Source organism: Narcine bancroftii, chromosome 4 (assembly GCF_036971445.1).
Source record: "Narcine bancroftii isolate sNarBan1 chromosome 4, sNarBan1.hap1, whole genome shotgun sequence".
Taxonomy (NCBI): domain Eukaryota; kingdom Metazoa; phylum Chordata; class Chondrichthyes; order Torpediniformes; family Narcinidae; genus Narcine; species Narcine bancroftii.
Window position 1 is genome coordinate 306,235,239 of NC_091472.1, and position 22,313 is coordinate 306,257,551.

The window sequence follows — 22,313 nt, forward strand, 5'->3', positions numbered from 1 at the left end:
CCTGAAGGGGCAAGTTTCTTTGGCAATACCCTGATGTAGGTGATCAGAAGGAATCATTTTGTGTCCACTGAGCAACAAATCTCTCTCTGAAAACTGATGAGAACCTTCCTGAGCGGTAACCATTTACCTTTCAAGAACCAAAGCCTGGTGAACTTTATAAATGTTAAATTCTCTGCACAGTATAAGAATTACCTGCAACTGGTGAACTTGAAGGACTGAGAAGAGAGATTGGACTGTAAATTAAATAACTTTTCTAAGCTTACATATTACATACACGTGTGGTTAGAATGAGAAGGGGGTTAAGTTAGGTTAAGTAAGTTAATAGTAATAAGTTAAAGTGTGATTCTATTTTCATGTTTAAAAATAATTAAAAGCAACTTTTGTTTTGGGGTCCTCTGGGCTCGTAACACTGCAAAGGCAGTGGTGGAGGTGGTAGATGCTTCATGGGTCACATGGGTTCTGCTTCTTGGAGCCACTTTTGGTGAACGTGTCTTTCCTTCGCACACTGCTTCTTCCCATGTTGCATTTTTTCTTTCTCCCTCCTTTTATTCTTGAATTCGATCACTTTTTGTAGCCCTTTTCTTTGGCTTGGCTCCATTAACTGCACACCACAAGAGTGAATAATGTAGGAACAGAATTAGGCCATTTGGCCCATCAAGATTTCTCTACTGTTCAAATCATAACTGATTTATATTACCTCTCAAACCCATCCTCCTGCCTGTTCCTCGTAACATTTGACACCCTGACTATTTAGGTACCTATCAACCTTCTCTTTGAATATATCCAATGACTTGGCCTCCACAGCTGTTTGTGGCAACGAATTCCAGAGATTCACTACCCTTTGTCTGAAGAAAGTTCTCCTCATTTCTGTTCTAAAGGAATGTTCTTTTATTCTGAGGCTGTGCCCTCTGGCCCTAGGTTCTTCCACTACTGGAAATATCTTCTCCACATCCTCTTTATTCAGTTCTTTCAATATTTGGAATGTTTCAATGAAATTCCCCTCTCAAACCATCAAATACTTCTCATACATTAACACTCTCACCCCCTGGATCATTCTTGTAAACCTCCTCTGGACCCTCTCCTTTCTTTGATATGGGGCCCAAGACTACTCGTAATACTTCAAATGTGGTCTGACCAATGCCTAGAAAGCTTCAGCATTACATTTTTCTAGTTCTCTCGAAATGAATGCTCACATTGGATTTGCCTTTCTTACTACTGGCTCAATCTGCAAGTTGATCTGTAGAGAATCCTGCACCCGAACTCCCAACTCACGTAGGACTTCCACTTTCTGAATTCTCTTCCCATTGAGAAAATAGTCTACACCTTTATTTGTTCTATTAAAATGCATCGTCAAACACTTCCTTCTGCAATATTTCATCCCCACTTCTTTGCCCATTGTCCCAACCTGTCCAAGTCCCTCTGTAGACTTCCTGCTTCCTCAACACTTTCAGCCCCTCTTCCTATCTTTGTATCATCCACAACCTTGGTTTAAAGTTCAATGTTCAAATTTATTGTCAGAGCATATACATGACATCACATATAACTCCAAGATTCTTTTTTTTTGTTGGCCAGGCAGAATTTCTAATTATCGGTAGTGCAAAAAAATTCCTCAGGAAAATGATACATATATAAAAGAGCAAAATGTAAACAAAGAAAAAAAATGTAAACAAGTTGACTGTGCAATACAAGAAAATAAATATTCAATAATAATGTGCAAAGTTAAGGTCCTTAAATGAGTCTCCAATTGAGTTTGTTGTTTAGGATTCTGATGGTGGAGGGGTAGCAGCTGTTCCTGAACGTGGTTGTATGATTCTTGAGGCACCTATTCCTCTTTCCTTATGGCAGCAGTGAGAGCAAAGCATGTCCCGGGTGGGGTGGATTCTTGATGATTGCTGCTCTCTGACAGCAACGTTGCATGTAGATTTTCTCGATAGTGGGGAGAGTTTTGCCTGTGATGTACTGGGCTGCGTGCATTACCTTTTGCAGGGCTTTCTGCATAGAGGTATTGGTGCCCCTAGACCAAGCTATGATGTAGCCGGTCAGTACACTTTCAACTACACATCTGTAGAAGTTTGCCAAGGTTTTCGATGTCATATCAAACCAAATAACATGTTCTGATGATGATCTTTGGTCCAAATAGTTCACGTAATTTATCTATCCATAAATGCCATATTTATATTTTGGTTAGGTGCATTCTCTATTACTATGAATACTTACTGTTAACATTGCAAACATGCACTGAGAGACATTAAATGCATGTCGCCAGTTGTGGTAGAGAACCATTCTGTAGTTCTTTCGGACAGTTAATAACCATCTGCACAAAGTCTGTAAAATATACAGTGTAAATACAATGTACAGAATAACAACTTGCATTTGCATCACAATTTAACTGGAATAAAATGTTAAAGGTACATCAAAGAGGAGAAATACATCAGTAAAGGACAGAAAAAACTGGCTGAATGCATGTGTGAAAAGTTAGATTTTGAGAAGATATTACAAAAGCATGGAAAGAAGATAGACAAAGCTGTTTGGAGAGGAAAGTGAAGTGAGATTATTGCATTTTCCAGAAGAAGGGGTTCTAAAAGTGGGTCGGTCAAAAGACGAGGCTGCTCCATTATGACAAGGAAAGGTAAGGCAATGAAAACTGATCTTAAGCAAGTATCTGTGGCTTTCATGGTGATGCCACAGTCAAATTGTGGAATGGATAGTCTTCCGCAGTATTACCTTTATCTCCTTTGAGCAGCTGGATGCCATTCATTCCATATTTACAACTATATACGTGGCTGGTTAGTAACACGGTTAGCGTAGCAGGGCACCACAGTTAGTTAGCAGGTAGTGTAATACCGTTATAGTACCAGTGACCCGGGATCAAATCCCGAGTTTGTAAATTCTCCCCATGTCTGCGTGGGTTTCCTGTGGGTGCTCTGGTTTCCTCTCTCCATTCAACATGTGGGTGAATTGGGGTATTTGGGCATCACGGGCTCGCAGGCTGAAAGGCCCTATTACTGTGCTAGATGTCTAAATTAAATTTAAAAACGACATTAAAAAATTCTATTGGAAATATGGAGAGCTTAAGAAGGCAAATAAAGAGATTACTGGAGAAATTGATTTTAGAGTTAACGAATGCAAGGGTTGTTGAGTAAGTTTAGAAAATAATGCACCTCAATGTAACAAGTGAATAGAAATGATGGACAGAGAATAGAACTTAAATAATTTTTCAGGATTAAATGAAAACACATTGTAGCCTCAACAACTTGGAAGTTCACCCGATTATGTTTCAGAGAGAGTCCAATGGAAGGGTTTCATTCCTGTCATTGTTCAGTTAGTTAAACTCTGACTAACCAACAACTTTGTTGGATAAGCCAACTGACAGCAGAAGTATTTGTATTAAGAGTGATGATGGAAAAGTAAAATTGGTATGATATACATGAATTAGAACTGCACCAAAATTTGTCATTGTTTTCAAAATAAAATATGAACCAACAGGCCAGAATTGGCAATATTAACACGGTGGAAATGAAGGTAAGCATGAATTGTCCTGGAAAAGTTGTATGACGTCGAAGACATTATAAAGAAAGGTATCACAGTTCAAAGGTGAGAGCTGCAGAAACAACAAGGTGTTAATGACTTGTTATGCTGTGGGCTTGGTGGAATCCTGAAAAAAAGGATTTGAATTATAGAAGAGTAGAACGCTGAACTTGATGCCAAATGTGTAAAGAAACTATAGACTAGGGAACTGTGGCAGTAAAAGAATTGAGAAAATAATTAATCAATATCTGAGGAGCAACTGGAGTTAATAACTAACTAATAACAACTCAGCTTGATTTTGAGCCAAATGAGGGGCTCTTCATTGCAAAGAAAGAAGCCAAAACTATAAGCCGGGATTCTGCCAAAATCATCTCTTACACATGTCAGAAGCAAACATTTTGTTGACGATACAAAAGATACATCAAAATGATTCTACTTGCATTTAGCTGAATTACGGTACCTCATAATCAATTTTGAATTTCTGCACCATTCCAAGTTCCATGAACATTCTGAGAGCTGCAGCGATCATAGCATCCTTGTCAAGGGAGAAGTCATTGAAATAGAATTCATCAATACTGAGTTCAGAAGCAAGCGGGATGTTTGCTGCCTGTAAATCGAGAGAATTCTCCAGGTTTTAATAATTCAAAATTATGGTTTCACTTGACTTTTCATCTGTTCTTTATAACAAAATACCTTTTGACTGTGCTTTCAAAAATATTCCCCCAAGATAATAAATTCAAACTTTGGACTACTGCTATATTTTAAGGGAGATGTTTAGAAAGGTGGAAGCTTAGCAAAATATTCTTCATAGAAATTATGCATTAGAGTCTCTCCGCATTTCCACTGTACTTCTCAGAAACCAGGTTCTGTTTCACGTCATTGACAAAAGAATAATTTATTTTGGGGTTTGAGTTAACCAAATCCATTTGTTTTCTTTGATGCTGCATTTCGAACTTTTCAACATTTTCAAGCATCTTTTCCTTAACAAAAGATATTAATTGTGTAGATTGAGAATTGGCCATAGGTTTATAAATAAAATTATTATGTGTGAGAGAGACACAAATTATTTTCATTAGTACGAAATTGGTTACCGGTAAATATATTTTCGATTTACTTAATTTTGTTTAAAATAATATACACAAGCAATGTCAGAGAGGTGACATTAGTGCATTCAACAAAACAGTTTGTAGAAACTGTTGCTGCATTATACATGTTAATTTCTCTTCTGTTTCAGTCAGATGAGTTGAAATTTCTTGTGGGAATGACAAATCAGCTGCATGGTTGTACTCTGCCTGGTCTCTACTGACTCCAAAAGAAAAACAAATTGGTTAGAGTGTGTAGTGCGCGTCGAAAGAACCAAAGACTTGTTGATCCAAACCAAGGCTTTTATTAACTAAAAGACTGGAGCGTATCACAAGTAGGTCGACCAGTCGAGAATGACCTGGTCTGGCTAGGAGCACTCCTTTAAGACCTTCCAGTAGGTGTGGCTACACTCTCAGCCAATCACAGTCATCCTACACTACAATCTGTAAATATACACATTGATGATAGAATCTGTACTATCACAGAGTGAAAGACTGCGGACACATTGCCTGTTTTGTAATAACTAGTTACATTGATATAATGTTCTCCATGCAATAAAACGTGTGCCACTAGCAAAGGCAAATTCAAATTTCAACACTTCTTGTTCTACAGAAACTGCTCACTGTTGCTCAACTCCATATTCATGGGATTGACTAGACTCACAATGCAGGAGTTAAACAGTGTAGGCCGATTCTGTTTTTTTCTGTAAAACCTGTCACTAATCATGAAGGTGGTAATGAGTTTCTGCTCTAAGGCCTTTTATAGTGTCCTCATGACCATAAGCTGCGAATGCCTTTGAGTTGGAGGTTTCAAAATTGATGATGAGGGAATGGCAAGAAGCTGATTTCAGCAAGATAAAGGAAGAGCATGTAGGAAAGGATATTTGCAGATTAGAAGGAACTTCATGAACATGAGAGGCGGACGTCAATTGCCAGTTGTCACTGTCACCATTGGGAACATCCTGACACCATCTATTCACTGAGCAGCCGTTCGATCTTGTTAGTGACAGTAAAAATAGAAGGGATAGGATTTCACTATTTCTAATTTAGCTTAAGGTTATTTGTTACATTATACCTAATCGAGTGAGAAAGGTTCTTCTGTGGGCAGTATAATAGGGTAACTCTAACATACATACAACTGTCTAAAGTAGAAGAGCAAGAGAACAACTAGAGAGTGTAGAGTTGCCATGAAATTTAAAAAATCAAGTAGTTCCAAGAAAGGGCAGCATGGTGGGTTCATTCAGGAACCTCATGACTGTGGGGAAGAAACTATCTTTAAGCCTGTCAGTGTGTGATTTCACACTCTTGTCCCCTTTCCCCAATGGAAGTAGGGAGAAGAGAGCATGATGGGTTCTTCTGTAGATTAAGTTAGATGGGAACCACAAAATTCCTGTCAATTACACTCCCAAAGCTGTGGAACTTTAGACAAAACAATGGTTGGCTTAATGATATTCCTGGTGGTGATATGGCTCTTATTCCAGGTACACTTGCACACGGTTCAGGAGCCATAAACTGATTTACAGTAATAATCTTTTCTTCTAGACACCCAGTGAAACTTGATTGGTTGGTTGGTCCAAAGACAGCATTGATAATAAATGGGACAAATTCATCAAAGTCGAAGGACACTATGTAAGAAATTCACTCCCACAAATGGGAAGGAAACTGAAAGGAGATTGTTTCAGGTTCCTCAATTCAACTATGTCCTTGCGTATGTTACTTTCATTGGTAAATTCCCAGTCGTAGAAACCAAACTAAAGGGACTAACTGGGAGTCAACGATCCTCTAACCAATTTATGAAAAGTTAAATGGTAACCTACTGCTCAAGTTACACTACACTGAGATCCAGAAATCAGGCAGGACTAGAGCTAGCTTTCCAATGCTATGTCAGTTTTGCTAGTTTCAGGTTCTGCCACCTGCTTTTGTTCCTACACATTAAAATACAGCCCTTAACATCTCTCTCACCATGTTGCATTCCCTGGTAAATACTCAGGCTTAATAACTATCCCCAATATCTCTCTGTAGAGCTCTTGTTGAACCAAAGACTTGTTGATCCAAACCAAGGCTTTTATTAGCAAAAGACAGGAGCTCTTCACAGGTGGCCGACCAGTCCGGAATGATCCGACATGGCTAGGGACACAACCCTTTAAGGCCCAGAGAGTAGGCGTGGCTAAGCTCTCAGCCAATCGCTGTAAGCACAGTCATTACATACTCTAGATACTGTAACTATATACATTGGTGATAGGTCTGTACTATCACACTCTCACACCTTTCAGTCACTGGGGTTCATTTCCACTGACCCCAAAATGGCCACTTGCCTCCCCTGTGACAACCCTGTTCCTTCTAGTGATATCCAAAGCTTGGTGTTCCAGTGGGAGGCTGGCAAAGTGCAGCCTGTAAAGCACCTCTTTCAGTATAAGTCACCATTTCATTATCAGGATGGCTTTGGCAGCCACTAAATTCCTCACTGCCTTCAGGTTCACCAACATCAAGGATGCAACTGCAAGTGAATGTTTGAATTCTTATGTCTTGAAGTGGATGTCTTACTTTTACACTTCATTGATTTTTTTTCGCTCTGTATTGCACAGTCAGCTATTTTACATTTCTTTATTTGTTTACATGTGTACGTTGAGTCCAGTTTTTTTGCACAACCAATAGACAGTAATTCTGCCATGCCCAGAGAAAAGGAATCTCAGGGTTATATGTGCTGACATGTATGTACTCAGACAAAAAAATTTGAAATCTGATTTTTAAGAATGTCTGAAATGATTACAAACATTGAAGAATAAGAATGCTTGGGAACCCATCAAAAATGGTTAAAAAGTGAATCATTCACTTGTACAACTTAAAAACAATTTAATCAAATGAAGTAATCCACTTACTATTCACTGGCAGTTGTTTGCAGGCAGATTTCACAGAAAGAATGCTGAGAATTACGTGGAGATTCATACTTCCCATTGGACTCCTGTTTCAGTACTGGGGTGAACGCCACCAGACAAAAATAAAAACTGAGCCTGATATCTGCAAAATTATTCTTTACATTCGCTTTAGCCTGCTCTTTATTTTATATTTCTTTATCTTATCTGCTCAAGATTTCTCATTTCTTATTAGATTAAGCAATTTAATGACTAGTTCCTCATTGTTTCATTTTCTTTTTTTTCCTAACCCCTTCATATTCTCTTTTGCCACCCCCCCCCCCCATTATTCACTATGTACGTTTTTCATTTATTCTCATTTTTTATTCAAATCTGAATAGAATCTGTAAAGTCTGGAGCATTATTCGCTTCTTCCTGGTGTTTATTGCAATGGAGGAGGAACTTTACTCTCTGAACATCAGCAGTTTGCATTTTCCTTTTATTCCCAGACTATGTCCCTTTATTTATCTGGGGTGCCTACTTAATTGTAATCAATTAACAGACCTTATTTCCCATTCTGAATTGATCTTCATGTTTTAGAACTGGCTTGAATATAGCCTCGAGAATTATAACATTCAATTTATCCTGCAGTGTAACAAATTGTGAACTAAATTAAATAGTTCTTGTGTCATTGATTTTCCCAAACATACTGAGTCAGTGACGATTGAAATAATTTATTTCAAGTTATGCACAGTATGACAGAGTATTTAGAGGTGGTTTGGGAGGAATTGTGAGAGCAGCTTGGACACACACATTTTAAAAGACAGAATATTTGCAGGATTTTTGCAGAATGCTTTTTGCAGGAAGCAACGAAGTATTGACAGCAGCTGGACTGGGAGAGTATGTGATCTTTGCAGGCAGAGAAGAACAGTTTGGCTCTCAGAGAGGGAGGATGTGAAACACAGAGAGGAGACAAATCATTTCCAGAAGGTCAAAGCTAGCAAACTTTGGAAGACTGCCTAGTCGAAAGTGAAGGCTGGTGGTGTGAAAGGTGACCTGAAAGAAAGAGGATTATCTGGAGAACCCAGAAGGGGACAAGTTTCGTCAGCAAGACTGATTGAGAAGGAATCAGTTGCGGATGTCCTGGAAAAGGAATCTTTCTCTGAAAACCAGCAAGAACCCTCCTGAATGGTAACCATTTGCCTGTTAAGCACCAAAGACTGGTGAACTTTGTTAATGCTAACTTCTGTGCACAGTCCAAGAATTGCCTGCAACCAGTGAGATTGGACTGTGATCCAAAGAACTTTTCTAATCTTAACTATACATTACACACACCTGCTCTTAGTGTTAGAGGGGAGATTGAGTAGTTAGGTAGGTTAGTTCAGTAGGTTAAGTAATAAGTTAGAGTATAATTCTTGTTTTCTTAATTAAAAACCACTTTTGTTTAAGTAACATAACTATTGCTGCTGGGTTTTGGGGTCCTCTGGACTCCGTAACAACAGCACAAGTAACCAATTTATCAATATGATAAATACGGTGCCCTCCGTAATGTTTGAAACAAAGACACTTTTTTTCCTTTATTTGCCCTTGCGCTCCAGTTTTAAATTTGTCATCAAACAATTCACATGTGATTAAAATGTATATTGCTGATTTTATTCAAGGTGATTTGTATACATTTTGGATCGACCATGTAGTACTTTATATACATAGTCCCCTCATTTCAGGGCACCAGAATGTTTGGGACGTATGTATATTAGTCATGTTTAGTACTTTGTTGCTTATCCCTTGTAAACAATGACTGCTTGAAGTCTATGATTCATGGATATCACCAGGTGCTGAGTATCTTCTCTGGTGATGCTCCACCAGGCCTCTACTGCAGCCATCTTCAGCTCCTGCTTGTTTCGGGGTCTTGTCCCCTTGGGTTTTCTCTTCAGCATATGGAAGGCCATGCTCAATTGGATTTTGACTGGGTGATTGACTTGGCCATTCAAGAATTTTCCACTTTCTAGCTTTGAAAAATTCCTTTGTTGCTTTCTCAGTATGTTTGGGATTATTTTCTTGCTGCAGGATGAAGCACTGTCCTATGAGTTTGGAGGCATTTGCTCAAACCTGAGCAGATATAATGTTCCTATACACCTCAGAATTCACTTTCCTACTGGCATCAGAAGTTACATCATCAATGAAAATAAGTGCTCCAGTGCCTGTGGCAGCCACACAATATTTATTTATTTATTTTTAATAGATCTAATACTTGTCCTGCATATGTATTATTTGTCTATATGTGTGTTATGCCTGGTCATGTGTCTGCATGTTTTGCACCGAGGACAGGAGAACGCTGTTTTGTCGGGTTCTACTTGTGCAATCAGATGACAATAAACTTGTCTTGACTAAACTCCCCACCCTCTCCATTTCATTGTAAACACGTTCCCTCTCGTGTGTGACTTTTTTAAACTGGGATAAATTTCTGACTGTTCACCATAGAACATAGAACAATACAGGCCCTTCAACCCTCGAATGCTGTCCCAGCCCATATATTCCTTCCGGAAACAAAAGGACTAAACCTTCACTGCCCCATTACGCTCTATTTTTCTTTAACATAACAATTACAGCACGGAAACAGGCCATTAGGCCCTTCTAGTCCGCACCGAACCAAACACCCCTCTCTAGTCCCACCTCCCTGCACAATGCCCATAACCCTCCATCTTCTTCTCATCCATATACCTGTCCAACCTTTTCTTAAATAATACAATTGACTCCGCCGCCACTATTTCTTCCGGAAGCTCATTCCACACGGCTACCACTCTCTGAGTAAAGTTCCCCCTCATGTTACCTCTAAACCTCTGCCCCTTAATTCTTAACTCATGTCCTCTTTTTTAATCGACATGTCTAAGAGTCTCTTAATTGCCCCTAATGTTTCAGCTTCCACCACCATCCCCAGCAAGGCATTCCAGGCATCCACAACTCTCTGTTTAAAAAAAACTTACCCTTGACGTCTCCCCTAAACTTCCCACCCTTAACTTTGTACTTATGTCCTCTGGTGTTTGCTGATCCTGCTCCAGGAAACAGGCACTGGCCGTCCACCCTGTCTATGCCTCTCATAATCTTGTAGACCTCTATCAAGTCTCCTATCACCCTTCTACATTCCAAAGTGAAAAGTCCCAGCTCTGCTAACCTTGCCTCATGAGACTTGTTTCCCAATCCAGGAAACATCCTGGTAAGTCTCCTCTGCATCCTCTCCATAACTTCCACATCCTTCCTATAATGAGGTGACCAGAACTGAACATAATACTCTAAGTGTGGTCTCACCAGAGATTTGTAGGGTTGTAACATGACTTCTCTATTCCTGAATTCAATCCCCCAACTAATGAAGCCCAGTATCCCATAGGCCTTCTTAAATATTCTATCAATCCATCTATATACAATAGAAAATATAACATAATCCTTCACATTACGCAGTCTGTTCCCTCTGTCGTTGGAGATATATTGACATGGATGGTGGATAGACTGGCTAACAAAAATCAGAATAGGCAAAGCGTAACGAGTCCAGAGGACCCAGAAGCCCAGCACCAATAGAGATGCACCACGACAAAGGGTTACTTAAACAAAAGTTGCTTTTAATTATCTTTGAACATGAAAATCGAATCAAACCTTTACTTCTCTCTATTGTTACTTCTCTCTATTGACTCACTTAACCTACTTAACCCCCTTCTAATTCTAAGCGCAGGTGGGTGTATTGTGTGTGTAAGTTCAGAAAAGCTCTTTGGTTCACATCCAATCTCACTGGTTGCAGGCAATTCTTGTACTGTGCACAGAAGTTAACAGGTAAATGGTTACCACTCAGAAGGGTTCTTGTTGGTCTTCAGAGAGAGAGAGTTTTTCTTGTTTCAGGTCACCACAGAATTCCTTTCTGTTTCTCCTATTCCAAGGGAAACACCGGACAGCGATTCCTCTCCTTTGACAAGGTTGTCTTCCAAAGCTTGCCAGCTTGTCCCTCTGGAACCGATGTCCGTGACTCTCCTCTCTCACTCCCTCCAACTCTGAGAGCAAAGCCTGCTTTTTTCTCTGCTCTCTGCCTGCAAAAATCACATGGCCTTCCAGACGGCAAGCTCTGTTTTCCAGGCAAAGCCACCCTGCATGTTACATTTGTGGCCCTTTTTGCAAATGACAGTCCATCATGAGCACTCTTGCAAAAGCTCCTGCAAAACTTCTGTGTTTTAAAGTGTTTGTATGCGACCTGCTCTAACAAACCTTTCCAAATTTATCTCCCAAACACCTCGATATACTTTATCACAAAAGATCATTTTTTCCGTTTGGCATGGATTGGTGTCACGGTCATTTACAATATGAGAGCTACATGGGACTGCAGATGCTGGAGTAAAAACAAAATGCCAGGGGAACTCAGTGGGAAATCAATCGAGGGAAATGGACAGTCAACATTTTGGGATGAAATTCCACTTCAAAACTGAAAGCTCAAAACGTCAGCTGTTTATTTCTCACCAATGCTTGACCTGCCGATTTCTTCCAGCAGTTTAGTGGGTGTTTTTTTTCAGCTTATCCCAGCGTTTGGAGTTTCTTGTGTCTTCCATATTGTAACCGTGTCAGTTGCAATTCAGAAGTTTACTAGACTGATATAGGAAGACAGCCTTATGAGGAAATGCCAAGCTCGTGTCCACTGGACTTTAAAGGAGTGAGAGGTGATTTGGTTGAAATATTTAAGATCTTGAGAAGTCTTAACATGGCGGTGGTGCAGGGAATATTTTCCATTGTGATGACATCTATATCTTGTGGCCAATCTTTAATCTAAGGATCATGTAAAAAAGCAACAGCTGACGATGATAATATTTTTTTCTCTTGGATTATCTGATATAATCACTATGTTTAAGAAGGATATAAAGAGACAATTAATTAGGAAAGGCATGAAAGGACTGGTCCTAACATGGGCATAGATGGAAAAATGGTTGCCATGGATGTTGTGGACCAAATGGCCCATTTCAGTCATATACGATTGATTCTTATGCCTCTGTGATCATGAGTTTTGGAACACTCTTCCTCAAAGGTCAGTGAAAACAAAATCTTTGAATATTTTTAGGACAGAATTAACTAGGTTCTTCATGTTCGGGTGGGGCTGGGAGGGTGTAAATGGTCAGGGGGGGTTGAGATTAGCCTTGACCTATAGAATGGCCACTCTCCAGTCCACTCTCCCTGCAGATTTCTACGTTCATGTGTACTCCTATTTTGATCAACAAGCTTCCTTTAATTGATAATATTTCTTCAAAAACTGCTTGCACCTAACCTCATGAGGCCTCGTGAGTTGGAAATGTATCTTCTGTTACATACGCTATCCAGATCATGTTATTTGTCCTTTTCAATCAGAGTCATGAAGACAGACAGAGTGGAATCAGGCCATTTGACCCACCACATCCTCAGCAGTAAACCCATTTCCCACCACATGGCCCATACTTTTTCATGCCTTAGCAATTCAAGTGCTCATCGAGAGTCCTTTGAGGGCATTAGGCACACTTTCTTCATCGGTAAGGGTATTGTGGACAGGAGCTGGTGCCAGATTTGGCGTATTATGTGCATTTGTTATTGCCCAGTTACAAGGATATCATTCAGCTGGAAAGGGTTCACAAGGATATTGGCAGCACTGGAGGGCCTCAGCCATAAGGAAAGGCTGGAACTTTTCTCCCTAGAATGTAGCAGGTGAAGAGTGACCTTATGGCGGTGTCTGTAAACATGAAGGGCAGAGATAAGGTAAATGGGGACATCGATTTAAAACTAGAGGACATTGATTTAAGGTTAAAAAAGGAGGAAGATTTAAAAGGGGACTGAAGGGCATATTTCACATAAGGAGGGTGGTAATGATGTAGATCAAACAGCCAAGGAAGTGCTAGAGGCAGGGACAATTGTTATGTTCAACCAACATTTTGACAGATGTATGGACGGGAAAGGCTTTGAGGAATATGGGCAAAACACAGGCAATGGGTCAAGTTCAGGTAGACAACTTGGATAGCATATACCAGTTGGGTTGAAGGGCCTGTTTCCATGCTGTAAATCTCTATACTCCATTGGGCAGTACATTCTAAGTATTCACCACTCTCTGGTTTTCTTGCTCTTTAAACTACTATATTTTATATCCATCTCTAAAATGAGAAAAGTCTTCTGCTGTCTCCCTTACCTATACCTTTCATAATTTTATATATAACCATATAACCATTTACAGAGCGGAAACAGGCCATGTCAGCCTTTCAAGTCTGCACCGGTTCACTAGAACAACTCCACTAGTTCAAACCTCCCACTCTCTGCCAATAACCCTCCAACCCCCTCACCACCATGTACATATCCAACCTTCTCTTAAATGACAGAAGGGACCCTGACGCAACTATCTCATTCGGAAGATCATTCCGTTCTGCCACCACTCGCTGAGTGAAAAAGCCACCTCTAATATTTCCTCCTAAAGTGTGGCCCCCTTACCCTTAACTCATGGCCTCTTGTTCCAACCTCCCCTGCCCTCAGGGGAGTCTGTTCATGTCTAGTGTATCTATTCCTTTCATAATTTTAAATACCTCTATCAAGTCCCCTCTTAGTTGTCTACATTCTAATGAATAAAGTCACAGTCTCCTTAATCTCTCTCTGTAATCCAGATGCTGTAAGCCCGGCAACATCCTTGTAAACCTTCTCTGCACCTCTCCACCTTATCTATATCCTTTCTATATTTTGGAGACCAGAACTGAGCACAGTACTCCAAACCTGACCTCACCAATGCCTTTAGCAGCTGCAGCATCACCTCCCAGCTTCTATACTCTACACTATGATTTATGAAGGCCAGCATACCATATACCTTCTTAACCACCCTGTCCACATGGGAATCCACCTTCAGTGAACTCTGTACCATAACCCCCAGGTCCCTTTGCTCCTCTGTGTACCTCAATGCCCTCCCCTTAACTCTATATGTCTTATTCTAGTTATTTTTACCGAAATGCAACACCTTATACTTGTCTACATTGAATTCCATCTACCATCTTTCAGCCCACTCTTCCAAACAAACCAAATCCTTCTGTAATCCAAGAAAATCTACCTCACTATCCACCACTCCCCCTATTTTTGTATCATCCGCATATTTGCTTACCCAGTTAACCACACCCTCCTCTAAATCATTAATATAAATGATGAACACACACACACACACACACACACACACACACACAACACACACACACACAGAGTATGGAAGGTTAAACTCACTCCTTTATTAAGGCTGGAAAGGCTGCTTTTATACTGTTCAAGATCCCGCTGATTTTGCTGATTGACTGAGTCAGCCAGATGAATAACAATAGCGGGCAGGAACGTCCATGCATATGAATGTCCTTCTTCCCCAGCTTGTTTCTGCTGAGTTAATTGGGCAGCTTGACTAACGCCATTTTAGGGCTGTTGGTCTGATGTTGCCCCAGCTGGTTCGTTGTCCTGGGGGTTGCTTTAGCGGTCTCTGTCTGCGTCTGTTAACGTGCAATGTGCTGGCCTGATCTCCGCAATTGCAGGCCGCCGCAGTTGAATCATTTAAAAAGTTTCAGCTGAAGTGCAATTTAAAACCTTGTTTTTAATTCTTAGTTGGTTTTGTGCCTATCTCTTTATGAGAACTACGATGTAATATGCTGTGATATTCACCCAGGCTAACTGCTCTCATTCTACAAGATGTGAAGGAAGCGTGAGCATGAGAAATTTTTCTTTGAATTTTTCTATCTCTTTAAATATCTTTATGGATCTTTAAGGTTTGTGTATCTCTTTAAAAGCTTTTTATATCAATTGTATCTTCATATACTTTTTATATCTCTATTATACAGTAAATACTTTGTTATTCATCGTTACAAAAGTCTTAATGAGAAGCTATGCAAAATGTTTATCCATTTTATCAACAAATCAAAATGACATAAAGTAACAGTCACAGAGTTGGATTTATTGGATTAAAGATCTAAATTTGGGATATTGTAGCTCACACTTTGGAAGACGATACTTTGAAATTAGGACATATTAGAAGAAAGGAAGTGCCATCTATATTTTGATTCAAAGAAAAATTTAATTGTGAACTTTGTTTGGAGGAAAGGTTCATAAAATTTGTCTAAAAGAATTAACAACTTGACAAAGCCAAGAGTCATCTACGCTGTGAGAACCTGTCTGTGTAATGTGCAGTTTGAAATAGAGACAAGGTCTGGCAGACTCCTGTGACCTTGAAAAAGTTAAACCAGCTCTGGTAGCAGATTTGGCAGTGTTAGAAACAGAATTACCTTTAAAGAAATTGCTCGAGACAAAAATTGAGAACAAAGAACATTTATTATACAACAATGCAAAGTTGGGTGCTTCCCCTTACCCATACACTGGGGCTCACCCAACTTTTATACAGTTTATCTCAGTATAGGAATAACCCCCCCTTACATTCTTCTGCCTCCTGCTGGAGAGGTTTGGCATTAGGCAATCCTGCCTGCCTACGTGCTGTTTCTGTGCACTTGGAGGACCAGGGGGTATCCTGTCGGTGTCTTCTCATGTCATTATCCCCATTGTCCTTATTCATAACCTTGCCCTTGTCCCCATTCACACCTTTCCAACTCTCAGAGCTACAGTCCCTTCATATGCAGAGTTCGCTAATCCTGTCTAGGGTTTATTAATTATTTATGCAAGCCTTGCTATCTATCTGGGGCTTGGAGACCCTTATCTCGTTCAGACTAACTCTACTTCTGTCATCAGTTGTCTGTCCTTATCTCCTTCATTCAGTGAACTTGCTGCTTCTGTCTGAAGGGCTAGGAGATTCTTATCTTACTCAGACAGTGTCATCTTCCTGCCTTCTAATATCCATGTCTCATGTTGTTTGTACTGGCTTCATTCATAAGTGTAGAGATCAGTAACACTGAGATCAGTAACACTGAGACCAGTAACATTGAGATCAGTAACACTGATCATTGTGTGAGATCAGTATTACTGATCTAAAAGAAAAGTGAGGATTGTGAGAGATGAGAAAAACTGATATTGCAATATGAACATGAAGAAAATAAAATTGATACATAAGTAAATGAATGAAGCCAATACAACCAACATGAGACATGGATATTAGAAGGCAGGAAGCTGACACTGTCTGAGTAAGATAAGAATCTCCTAGACAATCAGCAAGTTCACTAACTGAAGGAGATAAGGACAGACAATTGATGATAGAAGTAGAGTTAGTCTGAACGAGATAAAGGTCTCCAAACCCCAGATAGATAGCAAGGCTTGCATAAATAATTAGTAAACCCTAGACAGGATTAGCGAACTCTGCATATGAAGGGACTGTAGCTCTGAGAGTTGGAAAGGTGTGAATGGGGACAAGGGCAAGGTTATGAATAAGGACAATGGGGATAATGACATGAGAAGACACCGACAGGATACCCCCTGGTCCTCCAAGTGCACAGAAACAGCACGTAGGCAGGCAGGATTGCCTAATGCCAAACCTCTCCAGCAGGAGGCAGAAGAATGTAAGGGGGGGTTATTCCTATACTGAGATAAACTGTATAAAAGTTGGGTGAGCCCCAGTGTATGTGTGTATTCCCAGGGTAAGGGGAAGCACCCAACTTTGCATTGTTGTATAATAAATGTTCTTTGTTCTCAATTTTTGTCTCGAGCAATTTCTTTGAAGATAATTCTGTTTCTAACAGCAGGAATCTCAGAAGATGCTATTATAAACATGAGATAAGAAAGCTTGTGTGCATATCCACAGAATCAATTCAGTCAGCAGAAACTTTCTTAAAGAGACCAAGTAAGATACAAAATTTGTTTAGTGTTCCCAGGAACCAGGAGAAGGTAGGGCAGAAGCCAGGTTTCACTGGGCTAAAAAATCCTCGAGCAAACAGCTTTTCTCAAAGTACTGTTTGATTGTGAGTTAAGCCAGCAAGGCGGAGCAACAATGCTTGGCAGGAGGTTGGAGTCAGTAGCCAAAGAAGAAGCAGATTCAACTAGCAAGCAAGAAGAAGATTCTGTCAAGGCACTGCAGGCCTCATTCACTGGCTTAAAAGTTAGTGGAACTGGAACAGATGAATGCATGTTGCAAGTCCCATTGGTGCTGTACCAAGTGAAATGCAGAAGAAAGAGACTCAATCTTTGGTATCTGAAAGTTCAGATGTGAATCTTGATTATAGTATTTCCAAGGTTATAAGCAGAGGAAGATCTTCAAAGTCTTCAAAGGCATCTAGAGCAAGTACACCTTCTCATGCTTCAAGCATATCAGCTATGGTGCAAGCAGACTTGGCTACTGACCGTACACAACAATAGTGGTTAGAGAAAAGATAAGGAGGTTCAAATCAAGAAACAGCAATTGGAGTAAGAAGATCAACTGAAGTTACAAATGGCTACTGAAGAACAAAATAGATTATTGAATAGAGAAAAGACTAGAACTTGAGGAACAACATGCTATGAATATGGCCAATGTGAAAGCACTAGCTCAGGCATCCGCAAGATTTGTCACTCAAAGTGACATACCCAAAGGGCTAGCACCTAACCTTCTAGCAGAGCCATGGGTAACGCAGCCACAAGAAACAAATATACTCGAGCAAAGAGCCATGGGTGTTGCTGCTAGAGCTCAAATGACAATGAACAATCCTTTGGAAAGAGCTAGTGACATTCAATCTCTCCAGAGTGCACAATACAAGGATCTTCCTGAAAGGAGAGTATTTCAAAAAAATTGATCATACTCAATCATTGATGTCTCTTCATGTTGCTGGAGAACCAGCTACAAGTCAAGGATCTCCAGCAATGCCACCACTTACAACCCAAGGATTCCCATCAACGCCATCACTTACACCTATGGCACCAGTTCAAGATCCATTTTCTCCATTCACCTCAAGACAACCATGGTGGACAAGACAATATCACTTAGAGTAAAACAAAATGAAATCACTGCTATGTTAGCACGGTAACAAGATTCATACAGTTTACCCAAGAAGGAAATTCCAGTTTTTAATAGACGTTCATGAAGTCATTTGAAAATCACATTGAAAGTAATACTAAAAATGCTAAAGATCATCTGCATTACCTGGAGCAGTAAACTGGAGGACAGGTGAAAGAGTTAGTCAAAAGTTGCCAATATATGAATCCAGAACAAGGTTTTAAAAAGGCAAAAGAATGATTGCATCTTCGTTATGGCAAAGAACATAAAAATCGCAAGGGCCCATATAGACAAGATTCTTTCTTGGTCAGCAATAAAATCAGTGGACAACCATGAGAACTTGTAAAGAGATGCGAACATATGGCTCTGAATCAAGGATTCAAAATGGCAAAGTGGTTATTAGAGAAACAGACCAGAGCACATGAATGGTTTACAAGCTTACGCCCTCTTTCTCAGAGAATGTTGTAATGTCACAATAGAGATTGGCCATCGTCGAGAGCTTGATATACCTCAGAATATGGTAAACATTGTAGATAAATTACCCATCTCGATGAGAGAATTATGGAGAAGAAAAGTTGTTGAATATCAAAGAAAACATAAGGTGGCAGCTACTTTTAAGGATTTGTATGGAAATATCAAAAATTGAGTAAGGAGTAAGGAAGCTGAAAAGTCCAAATCATATCTTCAACCATTTGCCACCTCTCTGACAGTTGTGGATAAAAAATGTTGAGAAAAAATGCTTAATATGTAATGATAAACACAATTGGGAAAAAAATGTGCACAGAGTGAAAGAATTGCTTTTTTGAAGGAAACTGGTGTGTGTTTTGGATGTCTGTGTAAAGGACACATCAGCACAGACTGCAAAAAGCAACTTAACTGCAATATATGTAATCAAAAGCATCTCAAAATGCTATATTTTTTCAAGGAAAAGAAAGATACAGAAAAAGATCAAACCTTGATGAAAGAAGCACATGAAAACAGTGGTGCAGCTTCAGTCTTATTGGGGCTGGTGGCAAAGTCCTCTCAATAGTTCCTGTGCAGGTTAAAGCTAAAAGAGGGAGCTTCATACTGAAGACCTACGCAATTCTTGATCCAGGAAGTACCGCATCATTTTGTACTGTTGAATTAATGAATAAACTTAATCCCTTGGAAGAAGATCACAGATCTTATTGAAGACAATGTTGAAAAGAACATTGAAACTAATATAGTTTCAGGTTTAGAGATTGCTGGATTCAATAACAATGAATTTTGTGATCTTCCAAGTGTATATACACAGAAGACTATGCCTATGAATAAGGAGAATATTCCATGTCAGGATGATATCAAACTGTGGGCTCATCTAAAAGATGTTTGCTTTCCTAAAATTGATGCCAAGATCAAGATGTTAATTGGATTAGATGTGCCAAAGGCTCTCAAACCTCTAGAAGTAACAAGGAGTCAAAATGACGGACCTTATGCTGTGAGAACGTTGCTTGGATGGATGATTAATGGACCATTCAGAGGAAAATTGAATAATCAGATGTTGAACGTGAACAACAGTTTAAAATTGATTTTCCTGAATATCTCACAGATATTCAAGAACGTTCAAAGGAGGGCAAGCAGTTTCTCGATTTAGTTTTAAATTCTGTTAAAAATGTTGATGGTCATTATTCTATAGCAGTGATTCCCAACCTTTTACTTTCCACTCACATACCACTTTAAGTATTCCCTATGCCATAAGTGTTCTGTGATTAGTAAGTGATTACTTAAGGTGGTATGTGAGTAGGAAAGGAAGGTTGAGAATCGCTGCTCGAGACTCATTACTGAAATATTTTGCTTGAGAAAAATTGTCATTGACTCATTTCCTTTGGACTTATGAAACCGTGCACATAACGAATCAATTTGGAATGATTAAAACAGTGGTTTTCAAATTTTTTCTTTCCACCGACATACCACCTTAAGCAATCCCTTATTAATTACAGAACACTTATGGCATAGGGAATACATAAAGTGGTATGTGAGTGGAAAGTAAAAGGTTGGGAACCACTGTTCTATAGCATTACATTTGAATAAAAGAGAACTTTGTATGCCAGACAACAAAATAATTACAGAACAGTGTATGTTGAATTTAAAGAGAAAATTCAAGAGAAATTCTTCTTTTCATTTGGAATATGCAAATGTCATGTTGGACATGATAAGCAAGGGTTATGTAGAAAAGGTATCAGAAGATATCTTGGAACGTAAAGATGGTAGAAAATGGTACTTACCTCATCATGGAGTTATACATCCACCAAAGGAGAAACTACATGTAGTATTTGATTTCATTTCACATGCGCTTAGAATTAGAAGGGGGTTAAGTTAAGTTAGTTAAGTCAATAGTAATAAGTTAAAGTTTGATCCTGTTTCATGTTTAAAGATAATTAAAAGCAACTTTTCTTTAAGTAACCATTCATCTTGGTGAAATTCTATTGCTGCTGGGTTTTGTAGTTATCTGGGCTCATAACACATGTAAAGAGAACATAGTCAGTATTTAGTCAGTGAGAGGGAGGGGGGTGAGACAGAGGCTTCTTGGTGATAGATAAGAAAACAAAAGAAATATCTTAGGCAGCTGGAGCCAGTTGGGGAAGGAGATGGGGAAGGGTAGAGACAAAGCCTGGTAAGTGACAAGTAGAATCAGATAAGGGAAGGATGATGGGAAGATGGAACCAGATGGGGGAAGGGAAAGATAGGAAAGATTAACCAAGAGAGGAAATAGCCAGGTAGGCAGATGGAAGGAGGTATCGAGGGTGATCAATCTAAATAATATGGGGGGTGGGCATGGAGGTGAAGGAGAAGATTGAAAAGGTGCTCAAAGGGATAGAGAGACCCTGGATGTTAAGAAAAAATTGGATAGATACATGGATGGGAGGGATATGGAGGGCTATGGTCTGAGTGCAGGTGAATTGGACTTGGCAGAATAATAGTTTGGCATGGACTAGATGGATAAAAGGGCTTGTTCCTGTCATGTTGTGTTCGATGGATGGACTGTGGGAGTGAGAAATGAACATGGGGACTGGGTTACCTGAGGCTGGTGAACCAAAGGGTAATATAAACTACGGTTGGCCTCACTGTAGTGGCAGAGGAAACCAAGGACAGGCAGGTTAGAGTGGGATTAGGAGGGTGAGTTGAAATGATGTATGCAACAGAAGCTCAAAATGACTTTTTTGGAAAGCACTTAGGTGCTCCAAAAATTGGCCTTGCCAATGTGGAGGAGGCCACATTGCAAGTACCAACTGGATTGGAAGAGGTGCACGCGAATCTCTGCCTTACCTGGAAAGGCTGCTTAGATCCCTGAAAGTTGGTGACAGAGAAGGTGTAGGGATAAGTGTTGCACCTCCTCCAGTTGCAGATGAAAGTGCCAGGGATGGAAAGGGATGGATGTGAAAGGATGAGTGGATTAGGGAATAGTGCTTGAAGAAAGCCATGTAAATTATAGCTTTGAGTTCATCTATTTTACCTGTTAGATTCCTTGCATTAACAAAGATGCAATTTAGTTTTCAATTCATCTGCTATGCACATGAGTTTACCTCTCCATCTGATCATCTACTCTGACCCCATTCTCCTGCCAGTTTAAACTGTCCCAACAGCAGGAGCAAACATCCCCAAATGGATACTGCTCCTTTTCGGTGTAAGGTGTAACCCTTGCACAGACTGTCATTTTCACAGTTCCCATCTTCCCCAGAAATGGTCCCAATGACCTAAAGCCTATCCCTCAGTACCATCCCTTCATCTAATCTATTCTTCTAGTTCTATATGCTTTTGCTTCCAGCAGCAATCTAGAGATCACCATATTTGAGATCCTGCTTTTTAAATGGGTACCTGGTTCCCTAAAATCTTGTTGCAGGACCTCATTCCTTCTCTTATTTAACTTGTTGATACCAACATGCAGCACGTTTGCTGGCTGTTCATTCTCGCTCTTCAGGATGT

General features: G+C 39.8%; 1 protein-coding gene across 4 annotated transcripts in view; it reads right to left on the reverse strand.

Moving 5' to 3' along the window:
- pde11a (phosphodiesterase 11a) overlaps positions 1 to 22,313 on the reverse strand; it is a 355,963-nt gene that overhangs the window by 133,353 nt on the left and 200,297 nt on the right. For all 4 annotated transcript variants that reach the window (XM_069935824.1, XM_069935820.1, XM_069935823.1 and 1 more), the window contains 2 exons: positions 3,989 to 4,135; positions 2,218 to 2,325 (listed from right to left, as the gene is read on the reverse strand). In XM_069935824.1, the coding sequence (XP_069791925.1) occupies positions 2,218 to 2,325; positions 3,989 to 4,135 (255 nt within the window). The remainder of the gene's footprint in view (positions 1 to 2,217; positions 2,326 to 3,988; positions 4,136 to 22,313) is intronic.